Here is a 19,878-nt window from a genome sequence, read left to right as displayed (position 1 = left end):
TTTTTTAATAAAATCATATATTTATTTTTCGATGTCCTAATAGAGTATGAAAAAACAAATTCAATGATATACCTTACCATTCCTATCATCTAATCTTGAAATATTACGTTTGATATGTACTTATATATGTATATTCAATTATGTTCAATAGGCAGGTAGCAAAATTAAAGAATCCAAATTTTTCAGCTCTAAGACCGAATCTTTTAACTCTTGAAAACTCGAATGACAGTTTACAATCCAAAGTGTTAATTAAAATTGCTTTTATCTAAATATTCTCTCTGGTTTCATAGTTATAAACAGGCTTTTAAAATCGTCCAATCCATGGACAACGAAACATTATAACCACCTAGCGGTGAAAAGGTGAAACTAATTTCTTTATGACAAAATTAAAATATGAAATTTCTTAATTTATAAGGCGAATTCTTGAACTGCTCAAGAATGAAATTAAACCTTTAACTCCTAGAAATCAGAATATTATACCGTTTTCCTAATTAATTAAATTAAATAAGTAATTAATTTATTAAGTACAATTAGTGCAAAGTGCCCTATTTTGAGCATGATAGCACCATCTATCAATGTAAAAGTTTACTTTTTATTAGCACATACCACTGATTCATCGGTAATCAAAATAAAGAACCAGGGTGAATATTTAGATAAAAGTAATTTTAATTAATTCTTTGAATTCTAGAATATTATTTGAGCCTTCAGAAGTTAAAATCCTGTTTAGAAGCCTTGAAATTTGAATTTGAATACACTTCGGACGTCGATATCTCGATTAAATGATAATCATCAGTTATATTTTGACAACTTCATTATTTTACTTAATAAGAAGAAGAAAATTTAATTATATTCTTATTTGACATATTTTTATGTATTTCATTTTGAACATGACATGTATGAAGTTATCGATTTGTTTATAAAGCTTTCTGCACATTTATAAGTACATATGTACGTTTATCCACATCTTTTACAGAAATCTGTGTGTGTGTGTATATCTTACGATAAAATTATTTTATATTCCTGAGCATTGCACATGCACAGTACTTCAAGAAGAATTTTACTACTTGAATGTTACATGAAGTTACATATTTAGTTAGTGCACAGAACAATCTATTGACATTTAATATATAGACAAACTAAGTAAATTAATGCTATCTATTTAATTATAAAAAGATATAATTTTATTTTACTTATCAAATTCAAAGTACTCAAAAAATACTGGTCTATAAATATTCGTCTGTATATTTATTTACTTTATTTGTTAATTTAATTATTCGTAAATAGAAAATATTGTATGAAATAAAATTTTAATGTACATCTATTACATTAATTTTTTAATGTTCCTAGATAAACTGAAAATATAAAAAAGTATGCAGTAACTAAAAATGTTATTACGTAGGGAAAATATTTATGTATATGTAATAAAAGAACATACAAATGAATATAGTATGTAATAATATAAACATGCATATATTTTAAGGAAATTTATAAAATATAATTCAATATGGTTTAATATAGTTAAAAATAATGGAAGAGAAACTGAACAAGAAGAGCCACCGTAAGCAAAGACGAGCATATCATAGACTTCTTAAGGATATGGATATTAAATGCTGTGATAATCCTACACAGGTTAGTATTCATTTATGTAATTTATTCATTATAATATTAGGAATATGTTTACATTTTAATATATTACAGTACATAATGATTTGTAATGCGGGATTAGTGACTGGTTTACAAAGAAAAACATTACAAGATGTCATAGATCCATTTGTTGACTTATATGATTTAATAATGCCACTAAACAAGTCATATTGTTTTATTAAATTTTATTCAGTAGAAGTTGCTACATATGTACACAATAAAATTAATGGTAACATTAAAATTAATGGACAAAGTACACCACTGTATGCAACATTTACAGAATCAGGTATATAATTTATCTTGAAATCTGTATAGAATTTATTGTATTTTCTTATAATATTAATTATTAATTAAAATCTATACTCACCCATACAAAATATAAAGATTAAATTTTTATATTTTTAAATTATGAATTTGTTTTAGTCCCTGATTTAAATTATTGTGGGTGGTCTTCAAATCTTCCTCCTGGACTTAAACTAATAGAAAATTTTATCACTGAAAAAGAAGAAGAAATGTTATTAAGTACAATTAATTGGTCTAATGAAGGTAACAAAAATCTTGTTACTTTAATAAAAGAACATTACAAATTATCAAATTATGTAAATTTAACTGCAATATAAATCTCTTTTTCAGAATCGTCAGAATTAAAACATAGGAAAGTTAAACACTTTGGATATGAATTTCAATATAATTCAAATAAAGTAGATCCAGATAAACCTATTATACCTATACCTGAAAACTATCGATTTTTAAAAACGCTGTTCAAAAAATATCATGATGCTCCATATGAATATGATCAATTGACAATTAATCATTATTTACCTGGTCAAGGTATGTTTCACAAAGATTATCCTTTAACATACTTCATTTTTTCAAATAAATACAATAGTAATGTTTTAAATTTTAAGGTATTCCTCCACATATTGATACACATAGTGCGTTTGAAGATAGTATATTGTCATTATCATTGGGCTCAGCTTGCATAATGGATTTTAAACGAGAAAATGAAAAAGCTGCTGTCCTTTTGCCTGCTCGCTCATTGTTAATCATGTCAGGAGAAGCCCGTTATGCCTGGTCGCATGGAATTTGTCCTAGACATAATGACATAGTAAAATCTTCAAATGGAGTGACAACTCAACCACGAGGAACAAGAGTATCGTTTACATTCCGGAAAATACACAGGGGTGATTGTTGCTGTAATTTTCCAGAATATTGCGATACTAAACAGAATAACGCTACTACTCTGATCGATAATAAAATAGCTCTAGGAATAGAAAATTCTTATGTTCATGATGTATGTATTATAAATTATCATTTATGTGCGATTGTACTTATATTTAATGAGTTATTAAATAAGTTTGCAACTTTTTTATATATAGGTTTATGATAAAATTTCAAATCATTTTGATGAAACAAGGCATAAACAATGGCCCAATGTAACCAAATTCCTTCAAACTTTAAATACAGGTGATATCTTATTAGATGTAGGATGCGGGAATGGTAAATATCTTTATCAAGCTAAAGATATATTTAAGGTGTGTATTACACATCATTTAACTTTATATAATAACAAGCATAATATAAAAACAAACCCTCTATAATATAGGTTGGATGTGATAGAAGTTACAATTTAATGAAAATTTGTCACAATAAAGGTTTCGAAGTATCCCTATCTGACTGTTTATATTTACCTTATAAAGACAATAGTCTGGATGCAGTAATATGTATAGCTGTAATTCATCATCTTTCGACTCATGAGCGAAGGAAACAAGCCATTTCTGAATTAACAAGAATTCTTAGGCCAAATGGAAAATGTTTAATTTATGTATGGGCAAAAGAACAAGAAAAGGATTCTATTCAAACAGCTTACTTGCGATATAATTTAAGTAAAAAGGAAGACAATATTTCACATACACAAAAATTAACAGAATATGGTATAACATTACCTGTGCATGAAAATCGTACAAAATTTGTCTGTAAGGATATGCTTGTTCCATGGAAAAGAAAAGGAGGTGGCAACTTCCTTAGATATTATCATGTATTTGAAGAAAACGAACTATCACAATTATGTTCGGAAGTGCCGAATCTTACAATAAACAAGGTGTATTATGATCAAGGGAATTGGTGTGTAATTTTACGCAAAAAAGATCAAATAAATTAATGAAATCAATTTTTAGTCAGAATCATGTTAATCATATCTTTTCACAATATTAGTAAAGAAATAATAAGTTTAAAAATATAACAAGAGTATAAGGATTATAAATGCTTTAAATGATTTTATCTTTATTGGAAAAAGAACAAAATACATGGAATATATGTTCTATACAGGGTTTTAGATATAAATAGTCCCTGATATCTAATTTTATCATTATAAACATGAATAATGCATAATTAGACAAGAAAAGTGCACTGTACAAAGCTCACTCTGCTTGACTTTTACTTGTATTGTGCTTCAATTGTGTATAACATATTTAATAGCAATATAGATTATCATCCTTTAATAATAATAATAATGTTATTATTATCTGCATCATAATTTTCAGTATTATTACTATTGATATTAATGTTATTACTTGTATTAGATATCGTTTGTAAATATATTAGCACACCTTATTCACAAAAAATTATATTCAATTTGTCAAATAAATGAAAAAGAACAGTTGGTTTCAAATGCTATTTCCAAGAATTATAACCAAATTTGATAGCACATGATTTTTCTTCAGATTTGTTGATGTCAACAGTGTACGTAATATATACAACGATTGACAATACTAAACTATTAGTAAAATTGTTATACATTTTTAATTGGCGAGTGCTTGATTTAGGGCAAAGTACACTGTCCCTTCATTCTTAATAGATTGAGAAACTTATACAGGTCCAACTTCTTCTGGATCATAGTTTTTTACTCTTTTATTGTATGCAATAATTTCCTAAATAATTAGAAGTTCAAACATCTGTTAAAATTACATTTTAATATTAATAAAAATATTGAATAAGTTATTTACTCTTTCGTATCTGGCTCTATCCTCTTCTGCTATTGCCATATATTTTGATTTAGTTTGAAGATCTGTACTCATCCATAATTTACCCAGCTCTTTAGCAATATCACCAACTCCCATTTCTGGATGTAATTCTCTCATTTTTCCACGTAATTCTTGACAAAAATAGAAAAAGGCAGACCTAAAACGACACTTGTAAAAAATACATCAAACATCAATCAACATTGTAAACACATACAGTGCCCTTTTAGGCGCATCTTTATCTCTGTATCGTTTTGTTCCTCTACGTGTTGGTCTCTCTGTTTCTTCATGACCTGTGTAATGTCTATCGTAGTAATACATCTTTTTATTGCAATGCGCGCCATCTTCAAGATGGACAATCTAAAAATACAATGTAATTCCATTAACACATGTATATATATTCTTATTACATAAATTACTACTCATTTTATATGCTTACCTCGTTTTTCACTGGGACTGCATTAATTATAAAATTCTTACTTTGAGTATTTGACCACTTTGCTTGATTGTTTGAAACACTGGACACATTTCCAGGCTTCATCACAGGTTCACCACATTCTAACAAATTAAACAAATAAACATATAAAAAGCCATAATTTAATTGTAAGTTTCTTGATGAATATCATATTTTTGTACCATTTTATTTATTTATAACAAAATTTTATTTAAATCTACATTTTATATAAATATAATACACTTTTACCTGGTGTCATATTTGTCTGACCAACAATCATCGTGTCTCTCATTCCAGAATTCAAGGAATTATCACCCGTTTTTGCAAGATAAACATTTTTTCTGTCATTTGATTCCATAACTGTATAAAATTCTTTATAATGTTTCGATCAAGAAATGAATGATTTATCCAAAGCCACAGTAATCTACAAATAACATTTTCTTTATATTTTATTGATTTGTTATTTTTAATCATTATAAAATAAAATTTGATAAAGAAATATGTAAAATATGAAATAGTAAATCAAAGTTTTAAATATATTATTTATAGTATAATTTATAAATCAAGTATCTTTTTTATTTGCATAAAAATAAGATGCAAATAAAAATACAATTCTTATACCAACTTTTTATATTATGTAGGACTAAAACATTTAAATATTTTATGATAGTGATTAGATATTAAATATTACTTGCCACAAATATAGTTTACAGTAAGTATATAACAGATCGTTGTCATGTCCTTAATAAAACAGCATCATAGATGAATATTTCAAGTTCTGTAGAAATATAAAAATACACAAAATTGTTTAAAATATTATAAATTAAATTACATAAATTACATAATAATAATAAAACATAATGTTCTCTTTTGCTTTCTAATAAATTAGTTACTGACAGAACAATGTTATATGGAGAGATTTGTTTGATTTGTTATATTAATTACATGTTGCGCATAATTAATGTAAAATTTCGCAATTTGAAAAATTTTTGTTTATACAACTTTTATTGCCAAGAGAGAAAATTCAATTTTTATAAATATTGTAAATTATTATTTAAATATAAACAAATATAAACTACATTTTAAATAAATACAATTAGAATTTGTGATAAAAATTCTATTTAAATTATATGAACATCGAACTTTTTCATTATGATATAAACCGAAAAATGATATACATATACATACATACATACACACACGCGCGCACACACACACATATATATATATGTGTGTGTGTGTAGATGTATGTATCAAATACCTTGTAGAGAAACGAAATATTTTCAAATATGAGATGAATAAATATATGATTATCAAAAAATAACTGAGAAAATAATGAAATACTCAAATATATTAAAAATATATAAGTAACGAAAGAGGCGAATGTAACAGATATTTACCTACAGATGACGTACAAAGGCAATCGCTACTACAACAACACAATATAAAAGCTATCTTACGACGATACACAACTTGAAAGAATGAAAAAGTAGCGAACGGAATATAGCTAGATACGTGATGTAGATGGTAATCAAACTTACCGATAATAACTGAAAGTAAACGTTACAAAAGGGCTCGGGAAAGGTAATTATAGGCAACGCGAAATGTAACTTATTAAGCATCCATTCCACAGATCGGCCCTATCTATACGTATCTATCCGTACGTATCACGCGTACCGTGATCAGCATTATATACGAAACGCGTATGATATCTAAATACAACTTTTACCAAACACACAGATTGAAATTTCTTGAAATTCGGGATATTCACGAATACGATATTCGCCAGTTATTGAACCATAGAATTCAGATTATTGACGACAAGACTCAACGTTAAAAACAGATCGTATAAACCAAGCTGATTGAAGCAGATATGACCGGGCATGGCCACTTGTGTGGTGTATATATACATATATAATACGCGCGAGCGCGTGCACTAATACATACATTTTTTAATACTATTTATTTTTACAAGACTTTAAACCTATTACCTTATTGTTAAACGTTTCGTTGTTCTATTTCGGCTTCTATTTCTAAAATCATGTTACAATTTCGAAGGAATTGAGAACAACAATTCTTTAATAAAGGAAGTATTAAGGGAAGTTCATACGTCGGACGATGATGTCAAATGTCATCAATACATATATTTTTTGACGATATCGATTGGAATAAAGTATGTACGGGAACAAACATTAACTTAATGTATACTTTTTTTATATCGTTCTTAAATATATAAAACGTCATTCGCATGATTAAACATTGGTTTAATTCTCGTTTAGAAAAATGTGCAAACTATATAAAATAAGATAAGTGTTGATAATTACATTCAATTTTTAAATATGTTTATAATAGATAGATATTTTCTGTATATAAACATTTTAAAAATGAAGTATACTTTCTATAATTAATTTAAAAAAATCTGTCACATGTAAATGGGTTTAATGTTTAGAGAAATTGGAATATAACTAACTTTTTAAAATTCATTTTTAATATCTTTCACGACTTAATAATAACATAAATTAATATCAACAAGCTCTTCAAAATTATCCTCTTATCATAATCTTGGTTTTAGAGCGACTACCTCGAAAATAGAATATCGAAATGCATGGATGCTATCATATAAAGCATCGATAGTAAAAAGTAGTTTGGGATAGTATTTAAAAATATTTACTTATTTTTTATTTGCAACTATTAATGGAAGAAAAATTAATTTATGTTACACGCACATTAATTAATCATAAATATAATTTGACGATGATAAGATAGTAAAATATAAAACTTATATGATAAATATGTAATATCGTTGATTTAAGGTTATATTTTTGTTCAACATTTTACACGTGTTTGATGGGTAAATAAATATTTTAAATCATGAAGGAAGTTCTGCTAACGAATTGTGAAAAGAACTTTGTAAATAAATCAGTGGAACAAGGCACAGTATGTATTTTTTAATATCTTATTGTATGTAAAAGTTTAAAATTGGTTAAAATGTGTTTTAGCGATTGGATGGCAGATGTTTATTTGAAGCACGACCTGCTAAAATTTATTTTGCATCCAATTGGGGTAGTTGTATGGTTTTGCTTGGTCAAACTAGGTAAGAACAAACTCAATAATGTAATATTTACTTAAAAGTATTATAGATAATATTAATATAATTTATTTCTTTGAATGTGTACAAATAAGAATATTTTTATATTAATATTATCTATAAATATTAGATACCTATAAATTTATGTATTTAATTTATATATAAGATGTTTTATGATATTGTAAAGTAATAATTTTATTATAGAGTTATAGCACAAGTAACATGTGATATTCAACAACCTAAGACTTCTCGTCCTAATGAAGGAATGCTACATATAAATGTTGAACTTAATCCAATGGCTGCACAGCATTTTGATGGTGGTAGACAATCTGAGATTTCAGTATTGATTAGCAGACAACTTGAAAAATGTTATCAAGATTCTAAATGTATAGATTTAGAATCTTTATGTATCATAGCTGATAAACAAGTAAGGAATATCGTCTTAAACACTTTGAACTTTTAATTACCTGAAATTAATCAAGATGTTAGTAGTAATTGTAACAGGATATATAAGAGTTAACAGTTATATGACAAATTCTATACATATTCGCATAAAATATTATTTTAATTACGTTTTATATTTGGATATTAATATGACATGAGATGTTTTTTAATTAATACAGGTGTGGAATTTAAGGGTTGATGTTAACGTTATTAATCATGATGGAAATTTAATCGATTGTGCTTCCATTGCAACATTAGCTGCTCTTTCACATTTCCATAGGCCTGATGTAACTTCAAATGGTGAAGATATTATAGTTCATCCATTTTCTGAAAAAGACCCTTTACCTTTAACATTATATCATTATCCAGTGTGTGTCTCTTTTATAACATTTGAAAGGTTAATTATTTAAATTGTGTAATTATTTTAAATAACCCGTCCCAATTAATAAAATTTGTTATAAAATTATATCTTCTTAGTGGAAGTACAGTTATGGATCCAACATATTTAGAAGAAAGAGTTGGTGTAGCTCAACTTACTCTTGGTATTAATTCGTATAGAGAACTTTGTAGTTTACATTTTAATTATTTGACAAAAACTATGACTGTTGAAGACGTGATATCAGCAGTTTCTAATTATGCAACAAATTATGCTGTTCAATTAGTACAACAAATAAAAGAAGCAGTAAATTATGATGTAGAAACAAGGTAAAACTTTCATTTTTTAGTTATTTTATATCTTTTATTTCCCATATTAGATTATTTTCATTTTATAAATATATGTTTAGGTACAAGAAAGATAATCGTAATGTAAATCGCTTTAAAGAGTGCATAATTACAAAGAAGTTGACAACTATGAAAAGTGAATGTATCAGTATTAAACTGCGTAAATGGGGTGAAATAGAAAAAATGGAATCTACTGGTAAATAATTCATTGATCATAACAGTATAGTGCAAAAGCAATGATACTAAACAACCATCTATTGTAATCTTACATACATTTGTATTTACTTTTGTTTTTAAGTTGACAGAGAGAAAGAGGAAGAAGATGAAAATTGTACGATTATAAAGCCTGGAGAAGGTTCTGCTGAGTTAATAACAAATACAGTAAATATCTATTCACTTAAAAGGTTACATTACAATTTAATATGGCTAATGTAATCAACATTTTAAAACTATTTCCATAGGGTATGTCATTTGGCGAAGGTGGACCTAATACATGGAATTTATCAGAATCCTCAGAAGAAGAAACAAACGATGTTGAAATTACTGCGGAGATAAAGAAAGAAGAAAATAAAATAGAAGATATAGGTATTTTACATAATTCATTTCTATGTATAACATTTTTGATAAATGGTTTATAAATAATAATCGAACAATTATTGTTTTAGAATTAAGTGGAGACAGTGAAGAAGAAGCTATCGAAATGTTAGAAGTAAAGGATTTAATGTAATAAGTGAATACATAACAAATCAAAATTATATAAAAGTATAATTTAATCATTGTTTTATCTACTTATTATTAAATAGTATTTTTTTCAAATGACAAAGAAAATAAAAATGAATGATATAAATAAGCAACATTTTATTATGTATTGTTATATTTCTAATATATATATTTTTTATACATAGCTCTTATAAAATACCTATGCCTATTAACAAGTAAAAATCCATACATATATTTTTGATCTTACTAATAAAATGTTATTACAGTAACAAAACTCATGAAATGAGGCCTAGGCTATGTCGTATCATTACTTAAACCATTCTTTTGATCCAATTTGTTGGCATTGGTTTTTACTGTGTAAATGAAAAAGCTTAATGCTTCTTTTTCAATTACAGGGATGGTCTTAAAATGCTTCATAAGAGTCTGGAAGGAAACAATATACATATTATAATATTTTAAATATTTTATATAAATTATTACAAGTACAATGAGTAGACATTCTCAAAAACATAATAATTTTTGTTTAAAATATATATTTTTGTTTAATACATACATCAGCTAATTGAGCTTTATTTAAACCTGGACGTGTAGAAACTTTATAATGCCTTTTATATCGCCTTAGTGTACCGACTTGTAATTGGAAAAGATCAACTTCAGGAAGATCATTATCTGTTTCACCTGAATCTTCTTCTGAATCCTTGCGTCTACGCTGCTGTTGTTGCTTAGATCTTGCACATTGTATCACTTGTTTATGATAATCACAAATATATATATGACGTGCCTAATGATAGATAAGATATATAATGACATGTTATTATCACTTAATCATTTATAACTACTTTTGATATTTAAAAATTTTTCTTTAAATGTACTATTCATAAAAGATTACAAAAGATTAAAAAAATATTAATAAAATATAAATACAAGATACAGTATTTATAAAAATGCTGAGACTACTATTTTTTTACTTTTTAAATTGTATGTATGACTTAGACTGCACATATTATTAGCACTTCAGAAAATTAATAGTAATATAGACGAATCATAACTGGTATATAAATTTACTTCCAAGACTTGTATCAGCATGACATTGTGACATGCTCAATAACTTTAATTTTTTATAAAGAATCTTAAAAAGAAAACTAAAATAATGCTATTTTACAAAAATAATGACTAAATCTTTCATGAATGACACATAACATCCAAAATTATAGAAAAGAAATCTTAAAATAAACTTAAAAGAAAATGACAAGTATATGTATTGTAACATAATTTGTAGTCATTAATCTTACCACTGGATCAAGATTAAGTTTTAATCGTCGTTGAGTTACAGTTTTTTGAATACGTTTGCTATAAGAAGCGTTGCCAGCTGGTCGAGTGCATCGTTCACCCTCATCTACAAGGCAACAAATTTGATCAGCAGCTCCTCTGGAATCTTCTTCACCGGTACTGAATCCATTCATTTTTTTTTATTCTTAACATCAACTAAATCAGTATGAAGAGTATTTAGAACTTTAACAACCTCGAGATTTTTTGGTGTACGTGTTTTGCGTCAAAAAACGGCGTGTCTGAGAGTAAAATATACTCGGCGATGCCTATTTTTCACAGTCATAATTTCCCGTTCAATTTCATTTGTTATCGATAGCTTTTCAAAGAAACTTATTCTTCAGTTGCCGGTATAAAAAGAATTTTATTTAATGTAACGATTCAAGCTCACAAATCGATAATTTAAATAGTAGAGTTTGCGTATTACGAAGACATCAATGTTAAACGATGTCGTATAATGTTTCACTTTCTTTCTCTCAAACAATTTAACATACGAAATATTTAAACGTATCTGTTACTGCAAATGCTTTGAAAATTTTGTTAGAAGACAAACATTTGACACCACACTTCCTCGCAATACGTCTATGTTTCTACAGAATTCTTTAAAATCCTATGTTACAGCACTTCACCGCGTTTTATTATTTACACATCTACATTGATTCATATGATACTACGTGAACTGAAGATACATATGTGCATGCATGTATAATATAAATATATAAATGGATATACATATACATGGACGACAAGGTTTAGCTTTAAGAAATTCCTATACAGCAAAAATCAGTTTTACCAACTATAAATTTTGTCATTGGCTCAAAATGAACAACTTGTAATTAATCATATAAATGTATATATTTCATAATCCGTATAGTATTTTATCAATATTTTATATTTTGCATTGTTATTATTACTTCTTGTTTGTTTTGAATTCATTTAGCTTTTCTATCAAATTCATATTTACTAAAAATATTTTCCAAAATAAATCATACGTTTATAGTCTGTGGGATAAGAAGAAAAGATAAAGATAACAAAAAGCAATATCTAATAAAAAAAATTATAAAGTTTTTGATTTGGAAAACTAGTTTCTTTTCTTTCACATGTTGCATGTTTATTATATATATATATGCATGTATGTATGAATAAAGCTAATAAATATATCTATTATAAGATATTCTCTCTGCTATTATACATATATGATTTATGTCATATTCTCAATATAAAACATATTTTGTGAACAAATTAATATATTTTTTGAAAAATCGTAATTGTTATAGAAAAGATATCAGTAGGATTTATATATATAATAAAATATAAATTACATATAGCGTATAACTTCTAACTCATTTGTATAATTTTATATTTTAAATTCGTAGTTTAACATACATATTTGCAAAAATTTATTATAGTATTTCAATTCTTTCTTTACTGTAAATTCGTAAATGTATTATGGTTAATAAAAACGGATTTATAAATATTATATTTCATATAATACTAATAAGTATAATATGTGCAATACAAATTTTTATAAATAGCTGTTTATTTATAATAAAAACTGTGTGCAGTTATTTTTTTACGTTAAAGATTATTACATATATATATTTCAGAATATTTAATAAAACAACTATATCATTTATTTTTTATTACTTAAACATATTTATCTCCATAGTACAAAATAATTCATTAAATTAAAGAAAGATATTATATATATGTATACACATATATAAAACACACATATATGTGTATATATATATATATATATATATATATATATATATGCATGAATACTTTATGCATCATGTTGGCGGTACTGCAATTTGCGCCTCAACATTTAGCTTTCGGAATCTAGCGCCATCTACAATAATAATAAATTCTAACCTTAATGATTTAAACTATTTATTTGTCTAAAGGTATTATTATTCTAGTCAAACATAGTAAATACGTTTTATTGCTAAACATACGTTTATTCAATAGGATAGAAAACGATATTGTTTACTGTGAAGCGAATGATATTGTGTAGGCAGTTTTCCATGCATGATTTTTCGCGCCCTTTCCACCAGCAGACATTTTATTGGGGGGGGCAAAAAGAAACGCTTCAAAACATAAAAGGTTGATGCTGATTGGCTTACTTTTTGCGGCTTATCTGAAATAAGCCAATAGTAATACAGATTTTCCCCATACACTTTCATATGCCGCACAAGTGGCGTGGGGTCGCGATATTCGAAGCTGAGAATCCTTTTAGCTGTAGAGGACCGTTCAGGTAAGAAAAATCCAAATATTTTTCTTTTTGAGTGTTGACAGATTTTGGCGACCAACAATTGATCAATAGGCTATCATCATAGTATGATAAGCGTAATACGAGCTATTATTTAGTGAAGTGCTACTGTGTTGCGTACTGTGCATATACCTTTTATTTCTACACAGCCGTCATAGCAAATGGCTGCCCAGAGATGTGTTTAGCAGGAAGGTTCTCGTATACTTTGTTATCATTATGTATAAATACGTGAAGGAATTTCATGTGACAGTTTTCACTGTCGTGAAAACGTGGATATTCTAGATTCATAATGTAAAATGTCGGCGTGGCCTGTGTCACGAGTGTTTCGTCATAAATCATCCGTCAAGGCTATAGCCCGCGTACGATCAGTCTCTGTTTGGCTACTTGCGCCATGCATTGGCATATATGGGATCTTGCACTATAGTACTCGTCATAGTTTTATAACGATTAATTTCCCGTTTAATCCTTAAATTATAGCAGCGAGCACGATGCAATTGGAAAATGTGTAAAAAATGAGAGGGACTTTTAGTCATTAGTTTGTTATCCATAACGTGGTTTATAATATATTATATTGCTTTTGATTTCCCGCTCACATCCAATTCTCTGGTCTCTTAAAATTATATGTGCATAATCGACAATGGCATATTTACGTCCTATTTTATTCACTTTTATAGAATAATATGAATGTAGTTGAGTTAACGAAAATCATTTTTACGATTTGTGTTAAACGAATCAATGAATAGTAAAACGAGAAAGAACGAGCGTTATGCACAGTATGTTTACACGTAAGCGTCTCTTAAGCGTCTGTTTTTACTGTCTGCGCCATATCATCAACGAAACGTACTATACAAGGCGCCAAAATAATTTTTACTTTCTTTCTTCGGCTGTTATTGCATTTCTACATTATAGCATATAATATTTTTGGTCAGTTCCTAAAATTTGTCGACGTTATTGTTCTTTTATATGTCTAATATAAATAAAACACCAGATCATTTTATATTGAAATATGTGGTTGATTATATATAAAATGGTGGGAATATAATCAATGTACGGAAGACATGTTTGCAATACGCAAACGTCACTGTACTTGTTGTGTGTGCGTAATATGAGCTTACATGTACTCCGGTAGAGATGTATACGTGATATTATACTTATTCGTCTCTTTTGCTTATACTCACAACACGTTATCAAATCACAACTTTTTTTTCTTAAAGATATATATTTTTTACATGTATTAATATGTGCTCTTGGATACTACAATTATTGTTTATTGGATTGGAATGTCTGGAATTTCTACAATAACAATATTACTAATTCTTCAATAATATATGTCATATCTATATTTACACACCTGATAGAAAATTATCGATGACTCACCTATTTATATAAAAATAATTTTTAAATTTGTATTATATATTTAATTCTTTAACTTTAATTGTATTTATTTGATTTGTTGAAACCAATATAAATATTTTGCATCTAATTTATATACAAAATTTTCAAATTATGAAATATTTAAATTATAAGAAAAAGTCTATATTTTAAGTACATTTTTTAAACATTTTCTTAATATATGATACAGCCATTCTGACTTTTTTTATCAAAGTTCTAATATGAAATGCATTGATAATTCCATCGGACCATAATCGTTCTCTCTGTACTCCAAACGATGAACCGGAGATAAGATTTTGATTTATAAATCGTGCCCGTTTAGTACACAAAATATTTTCGATGCTGTTTGATATTAAATTAATGAACTATTTTATAGCTTTAATTTGAACATCCTTTTTCTCTTTTAAATCATTTTGTGCAATAATTACAGTATGTATATTACTACCATATTCAAAAACATAAAATAAGATCCAAAATTAGAAAACATTTATTGAATATTCAATGCTATACTGAATATTCAATTAATTGCAATTTTTTGCATATTTTTGAAATTAATGTTACACTATCCAAAAAACGCGATAAATTTGCTTATACAAAATGCACCTGACACATAGCATGTAATGTTATGAAATCAGGAGTAAACCAGTTATTCGATTTTATGTATATTCGACGTAGTCATATTATACGTAGATACTGTGGACAGTATAATATTACCACCATCCACATAAATCATCATCTTTTATAATACGGATACATTTATTATTGAGCCAGTATTAAAGAATACTAATGGATCAATGTCGGGACAATGTGAAAACTAATTATGAGTAGATTATACTGTGTACTATGTTCTCAATATAGCTCGTATTTATTTGTATTACAAAAAGGTATCGGACATTAATTTTTCGATATAGTCTTTAGTCATTTGTTTAAAAAGATATCAAGAAAAAACGAAAAGAATAAACTAAACATGTTAGTGCACATAATTTTATGAGTTACTAATTAACAGAAATGTAACAGAAAAAACATAACTTGCATTCCTGATAGCAATTTTTTATCTGTATTGTTTACAAAACAAGAATTTACATGAATATAAAAATGAAATATGTGCGCAAAGTTGAAAGTTTCAATATTATAACTAAACATAATATAAGCTACAACCACGAAAAATAATTGAATATTTCAGTAATTGATACAAATATGTATATATATATGTATGTATATATTGATATAAATTAACAATAATTTATTAATGTCATTAACTTATATTATTAACAATTTTTTTAATAAACAAATATATATAGACAGTATGTTTCTAGACATAGTAAAAAATAATTCACAAAATTGTTTTTTAGAAATTGAGAATAAGTTCAAAATATATTTTCACTGATCTTCAGAGTTCAGAGTTTTCCATAACGTTCTTCACTAGTTATTTAATATTATATAATTCGTTTATTTATTAATTATAATGTTGCTACAATTACATTTCTGATAAATGATGTTAGAGAATTATCTTATATCATTTTTTAAAATGGATAGTGTTTTTAGATCAAATTAGATAGTATAAACAAAAAAGCATTATTCAGTTTATTTTTGGGATTCTGTTATGAAATAAGAAATAGTGAAAATTATTAGTTTGCTATATATGTCAGTTTGATTTTATATATTTAATTTTATCGTTGTTATTCTATTATTTTCTTACACTTATACGATGTCTGTATGATATAAAGTATTACTCCGCGACAGGGTATCTCTACATGTTACGTGTATTAATAATCGATTATCGAGTATCAACATTTAACCAATGTTTATATGCTATAAAACTTCTGTGTGGCTGCTATTTATACTCTGCTTACGTGGTTAAAGTTATATAAATTTTACATAAAATTTTGTGCAAAACAAAGTGTTATCAAATTAAACAGTTATGTTATATGTTGTATGAGAATAAAAATAAAAACAAAGTATAAACACTAAAGAATTTACGTGACCAGTAAGGTAATAGCATGATTTTGAATTTAAAAATAGATTTTAGAGGAGTAGTAATAGCAGTTGGACATAGAGCTTTGGACGAATTTATTTAATTATTTATTCTATTATATTATTAATTATTATTTATTACTTTATATTATTTTATTTTAATTATTTATTTAATTATAACGAATAAAAAACTTAATTTACGAGCGCTTTGTAGATGAAATATTGTTATCTTTTGTTTTCCGTTTACATTTATGTAGGGGTATTTTAATAATATGTGGTATTTATTTCAAAAACTTAGTAAATACAGCATACATGATTATATACATTTCACTTTACAATTAGAAATTTTACCTATATAATATTTATAGTCTTGCATTTTTCGGAAAAGCAGATAATTTTTCATGTTTGGAAGAATCGAATAATATTCGAGTCTGATCAATTGTATAAAAATATTCTAAACAGATAAGAAACTTTTATTCTACATGCATTCCTATGACGTCAAACAAGTCTCTATCTTGAAAAGGTTAATCCTTTCATTTGAATGGGAGCATCTTATATAAAAGTTAGTAAAACATAATTTTCAGTTCCTAGATATGAACTTTTAAAACAATTCTATATACTGCAATAAGAAACTACAACATATTTTGTTTATTTGTGTAATGTTCAAGAACAAATATTTAGAGCAAATAAAAATATAGGGAAGGTTCATTTGATTATTTCTTTTTTTAACGAGTCGATAAATTTTACGTACTTCATGTTAATAAATTTTGCTGTTTCGAAACACACTATCTTTGCTACATCGTAATTATTATACTGCTATAAGACATACTTTCATATTCTCGTGGACCATTGACCCACATAAGAGTTCCTGATACTTCCTAATTGATGGTGTACATCTGTTCGAAGATTGTAGTTTTAAAGTAACTTAATATTTTAACCGTTCCAGAGCATTATCATTCTGCAATAAAAAATTTTTAACAGAAATATCAATTACTCGCTGATAATATTTTATATATTTTCATAGTCGCTTGTATTTGAAAATATTTTTAATGAAACTACTTACAACATCAATAGCTTGAATTATATATAATTCACTATTTAATTTTCCAATATAGAGAAGAGTAGTTATGTTATAGGAATAGTTAACACAATAATTTAGAATTATACAATTGATTATTACATTATATACAGTATGATTTAGAAATATGAATGATAAAATTCGAATAATAAGGATGTTATTGATTTGTTAATTTTGAAAGAAAATTATCTATCTCCAGAGAAGAATTTTCTAACATATTTTATTTCCGTTTATTTTCGAACAAATACTATACATAGGAATATGTATTTGTTTACGGTTTCTTCTTTTACACCGATTTCAAATTTTCTTTGGTTACCTGCTTGACCAGTTTTTATTTCGGCAATTCCAAGGTATTACTGAAGCCAGGTATGCGAAACTAGAAAAATGTTTACGGTAATTGCTAGAACTAATTGAACCCTACCTTCATGTCGTCAAAACGTTTACCTGCTGATGAATAGCATGGAAATAAATTTTCTCCTACAATTATCTATACCCAAAATATTTAGAAATTTTAAAGTATTGTAAATTTTAAATTTTGAAGTAATTGCATTAATATTTATTTATTATTATTCACAGAAAATGTACATTTCACTCTACTTATAAATCAAACCAAGTTAAAATAAAAATTATTATAGTCAGAACTAAATATACTGAAATATTATTTTAAATAATGCTTCACAGAATTTTACTTACAACAGTTTTACTTAAGTAATTTGGAATTAAATACAGATATCTTTAATTCGTATATTATATTTCTCAATCATTTTCCTTATTAAATTAATGATGTGCTTCATTATTAACACTGAAGTATTTTAGATTTTCCAATAATAGTTTTATATATAAGGTCTTATTTTGATTAGTAGTATTTCATATTCATATGAATACGTATGATAACAGTGTTGAATATGTACTGATTAAAATTATAGCAAGAAAAATTATACTTGTGTAATACGATATATTGAATTACTGCAATCGTTGGGTATGATTTGATTGAAAACTTAATATATACGATACAATTTTGAAAAACATGATTTCTGAAAATTGAATGAATAACATTTAAATTAACATTTAAAAATTATGTGAACCATGTGGAGTGATATTTTTTAGAAATTGTGGAAAATTATTATATAACTTACTAGGAATTATGACAAATATAATATTGTATACGTTATCCCACAATATATAGGATATTTACATTGAACTCGACTATTAAAAGTTACTCTTAAATCGTTTGTTGTATAGGAAAATGCTTCACATAAAAATTGAAAGAAACATATATGTTTGGAAATATATGATTTTTTAACATATTAGTCGGTGCAACTCATAATTTCTTACAAACAGATGTTGAACTATTTGTACTAAATATCTATTAGTTCAAGAGATATAATTTTACTTCAATATTGCGATATGGTATTCAATTTCGAAAAAAGACTCTAGATAACACGTAATCAATGAATATAATTAAATTTCAACTAATTATTGATTGGATAATGTGGATATATTGAAGTTCCACCGAGATTACTAGAATAAATATTTTTTTGACACTATCAGATTTTTTATAAAGTTGTTTGAGAAACGAAGGTCGTAAAAAACAATATGTACTACCTTTAACGACTTTTTTCCGACAGATCAACGGACTTTTAAAGAAGTACTAAACAGTCATTTTAAAAGCCAATAAATCTCTGAATTCAAGTTAAAAATCGTACTGCTGAATATTAATTTTAAGAAAGTAAATGTTGT

General features: G+C 26.2%; 4 protein-coding genes across 14 annotated transcripts; 2 read left to right on the top strand and 2 right to left on the bottom strand.

Annotated features, from left to right (window-relative positions):
- The first annotated feature begins 557 nt into the window (after positions 1–557).
- On the top strand, positions 558–4,420 carry LOC117231139 (alkylated DNA repair protein alkB homolog 8). Of its 7 annotated transcripts, XM_033489255.1 has the most exons (9): positions 968–1,140; positions 1,400–1,446; positions 1,519–1,629; positions 1,699–1,930; positions 2,068–2,190; positions 2,278–2,475; positions 2,553–2,938; positions 3,024–3,179; positions 3,251–4,420. In XM_033489255.1, exons 2-9 carry the CDS (start codon positions 1,438–1,440, stop codon positions 3,803–3,805), a joined length of 1,770 nt encoding a protein of 589 aa, XP_033345146.1. In that variant the 5' UTR covers positions 968–1,140; positions 1,400–1,437; the 3' UTR covers positions 3,806–4,420. The 7 variants fall into 7 exon arrangements, with proteins under 7 accessions (XP_033345148.1, XP_033345149.1, XP_033345151.1 ...); XM_033489257.1 differs by lacking the exons at positions 968–1,140; positions 1,400–1,446 and adding an exon at positions 558–641; XM_033489258.1 differs by lacking the exons at positions 968–1,140; positions 1,400–1,446 and adding an exon at positions 636–659.
- On the bottom strand, positions 3,908–7,198 carry LOC117231142 (non-histone chromosomal protein 6-like). Of its 5 annotated transcripts, none has more exons than XM_033489264.1 (7): positions 7,110–7,184; positions 5,814–5,896; positions 5,368–5,542; positions 5,104–5,222; positions 4,882–5,024; positions 4,650–4,824; positions 3,908–4,574 (listed from the first exon to the last, which is right to left on the bottom strand). In XM_033489264.1, the coding sequence occupies exons 3-7, from the start codon at positions 5,474–5,476 to the stop codon at positions 4,512–4,514; spliced, it is 609 nt and encodes a 202-aa protein (XP_033345155.1). In that variant the 5' UTR covers positions 5,477–5,542; positions 5,814–5,896; positions 7,110–7,184; the 3' UTR covers positions 3,908–4,511. The 5 variants fall into 5 exon arrangements, with proteins under 5 accessions (XP_033345155.1, XP_033345156.1, XP_033345158.1 ...); XM_033489265.1 differs by lacking the exon at positions 7,110–7,184 and adding an exon at positions 6,660–7,024; XM_033489267.1 differs by lacking the exon at positions 5,368–5,542 and having other exon boundaries at positions 7,110–7,198.
- Positions 7,199–7,554: 356 nt separating this feature from the next.
- Positions 7,555–10,446, top strand: LOC117231141 (exosome complex component RRP45). The gene is made up of 10 exons (XM_033489263.1): positions 7,555–7,721; positions 7,932–8,055; positions 8,118–8,212; positions 8,411–8,633; positions 8,830–9,047; positions 9,128–9,355; positions 9,436–9,569; positions 9,672–9,754; positions 9,835–9,958; positions 10,039–10,446. The coding sequence occupies exons 2-10, from the start codon at positions 7,990–7,992 to the stop codon at positions 10,098–10,100; spliced, it is 1,233 nt and encodes a 410-aa protein (XP_033345154.1). The 5' UTR covers positions 7,555–7,721; positions 7,932–7,989; the 3' UTR covers positions 10,101–10,446.
- On the bottom strand, positions 10,230–12,142 carry LOC117231144 (histone deacetylase complex subunit SAP30 homolog). Its single transcript, XM_033489269.1, has 3 exons — positions 11,386–12,142; positions 10,647–10,874; positions 10,230–10,516 (listed from the first exon to the last, which is right to left on the bottom strand). Exons 1-3 carry the CDS (start codon positions 11,554–11,556, stop codon positions 10,388–10,390), a joined length of 528 nt encoding a protein of 175 aa, XP_033345160.1. The 5' UTR covers positions 11,557–12,142; the 3' UTR covers positions 10,230–10,387.
- Between the last annotated feature and the right edge of the window lie 7,736 nt (positions 12,143–19,878).

This window comes from Bombus vosnesenskii, unplaced genomic scaffold, assembly GCF_011952255.1.
Source record: "Bombus vosnesenskii isolate JDL3184/JDL3185 unplaced genomic scaffold, Bvos_JDL3184-5_v1.1 scf7180000013271, whole genome shotgun sequence".
Classification (NCBI taxonomy): domain Eukaryota; kingdom Metazoa; phylum Arthropoda; class Insecta; order Hymenoptera; family Apidae; genus Bombus; species Bombus vosnesenskii.
This window is presented reverse-complemented; position numbering and strand designations above follow the sequence as displayed.

What these genes read in the sequence shown, in the direction of transcription:
- LOC117231144 (XM_033489269.1), bottom strand. Translation starts at nt 11,556, where the DNA reads ATGAATGGATTCAGTACCGGTGAAGAAGATTCCAGAGGAGCTGCTGAT. An exon ending in AACTTAATCTTGATCCAGTG is followed by an intron (nt 10,875 to 11,385) that starts GTAAGATTAATG and finishes ATCTATCATTAG; the next exon opens with GCACGTCATATATATATTTG. An exon ending in ATAAAGCTCAATTAGCTGAT is followed by an intron (nt 10,517 to 10,646) that starts GTATGTATTAAA and finishes GTTTCCTTCCAG; the next exon opens with ACTCTTATGAAGCATTTTAA.
- LOC117231139 (XM_033489254.1), top strand. Translation starts at nt 1,069, where the DNA reads ATGTTACATGAAGTTACATATTTA. An exon ending in AATTAATTGGTCTAATGAAG is followed by an intron (nt 2,191 to 2,277) that starts GTAACAAAAATC and finishes TCTCTTTTTCAG; the next exon opens with AATCGTCAGAATTAAAACAT. An exon ending in AAAATTCTTATGTTCATGAT is followed by an intron (nt 2,939 to 3,023) that starts GTATGTATTATA and finishes TTTTATATATAG; the next exon opens with GTTTATGATAAAATTTCAAA.
- LOC117231142 (XM_033489264.1), bottom strand. Translation starts at nt 5,476, where the DNA reads ATGGAATCAAATGACAGAAAAAATGTTTATCTTGCAAAAACGGGTGAT. An exon ending in GATGCGCCTAAAAGGGCACT is followed by an intron (nt 4,825 to 4,881) that starts GTATGTGTTTAC and finishes GTGTCGTTTTAG; the next exon opens with GTCTGCCTTTTTCTATTTTT. An exon ending in ATAGAGCCAGATACGAAAGA is followed by an intron (nt 4,575 to 4,649) that starts GTAAATAACTTA and finishes CTAATTATTTAG; the next exon opens with GAAATTATTGCATACAATAA.
- LOC117231141 (XM_033489263.1), top strand. Translation starts at nt 7,990, where the DNA reads ATGAAGGAAGTTCTGCTAACGAATTGTGAAAAGAACTTTGTAAATAAA. An exon ending in AATCAGTGGAACAAGGCACA is followed by an intron (nt 8,056 to 8,117) that starts GTATGTATTTTT and finishes AATGTGTTTTAG; the next exon opens with CGATTGGATGGCAGATGTTT. An exon ending in CTGAGTTAATAACAAATACA is followed by an intron (nt 9,755 to 9,834) that starts GTAAATATCTAT and finishes CTATTTCCATAG; the next exon opens with GGTATGTCATTTGGCGAAGG.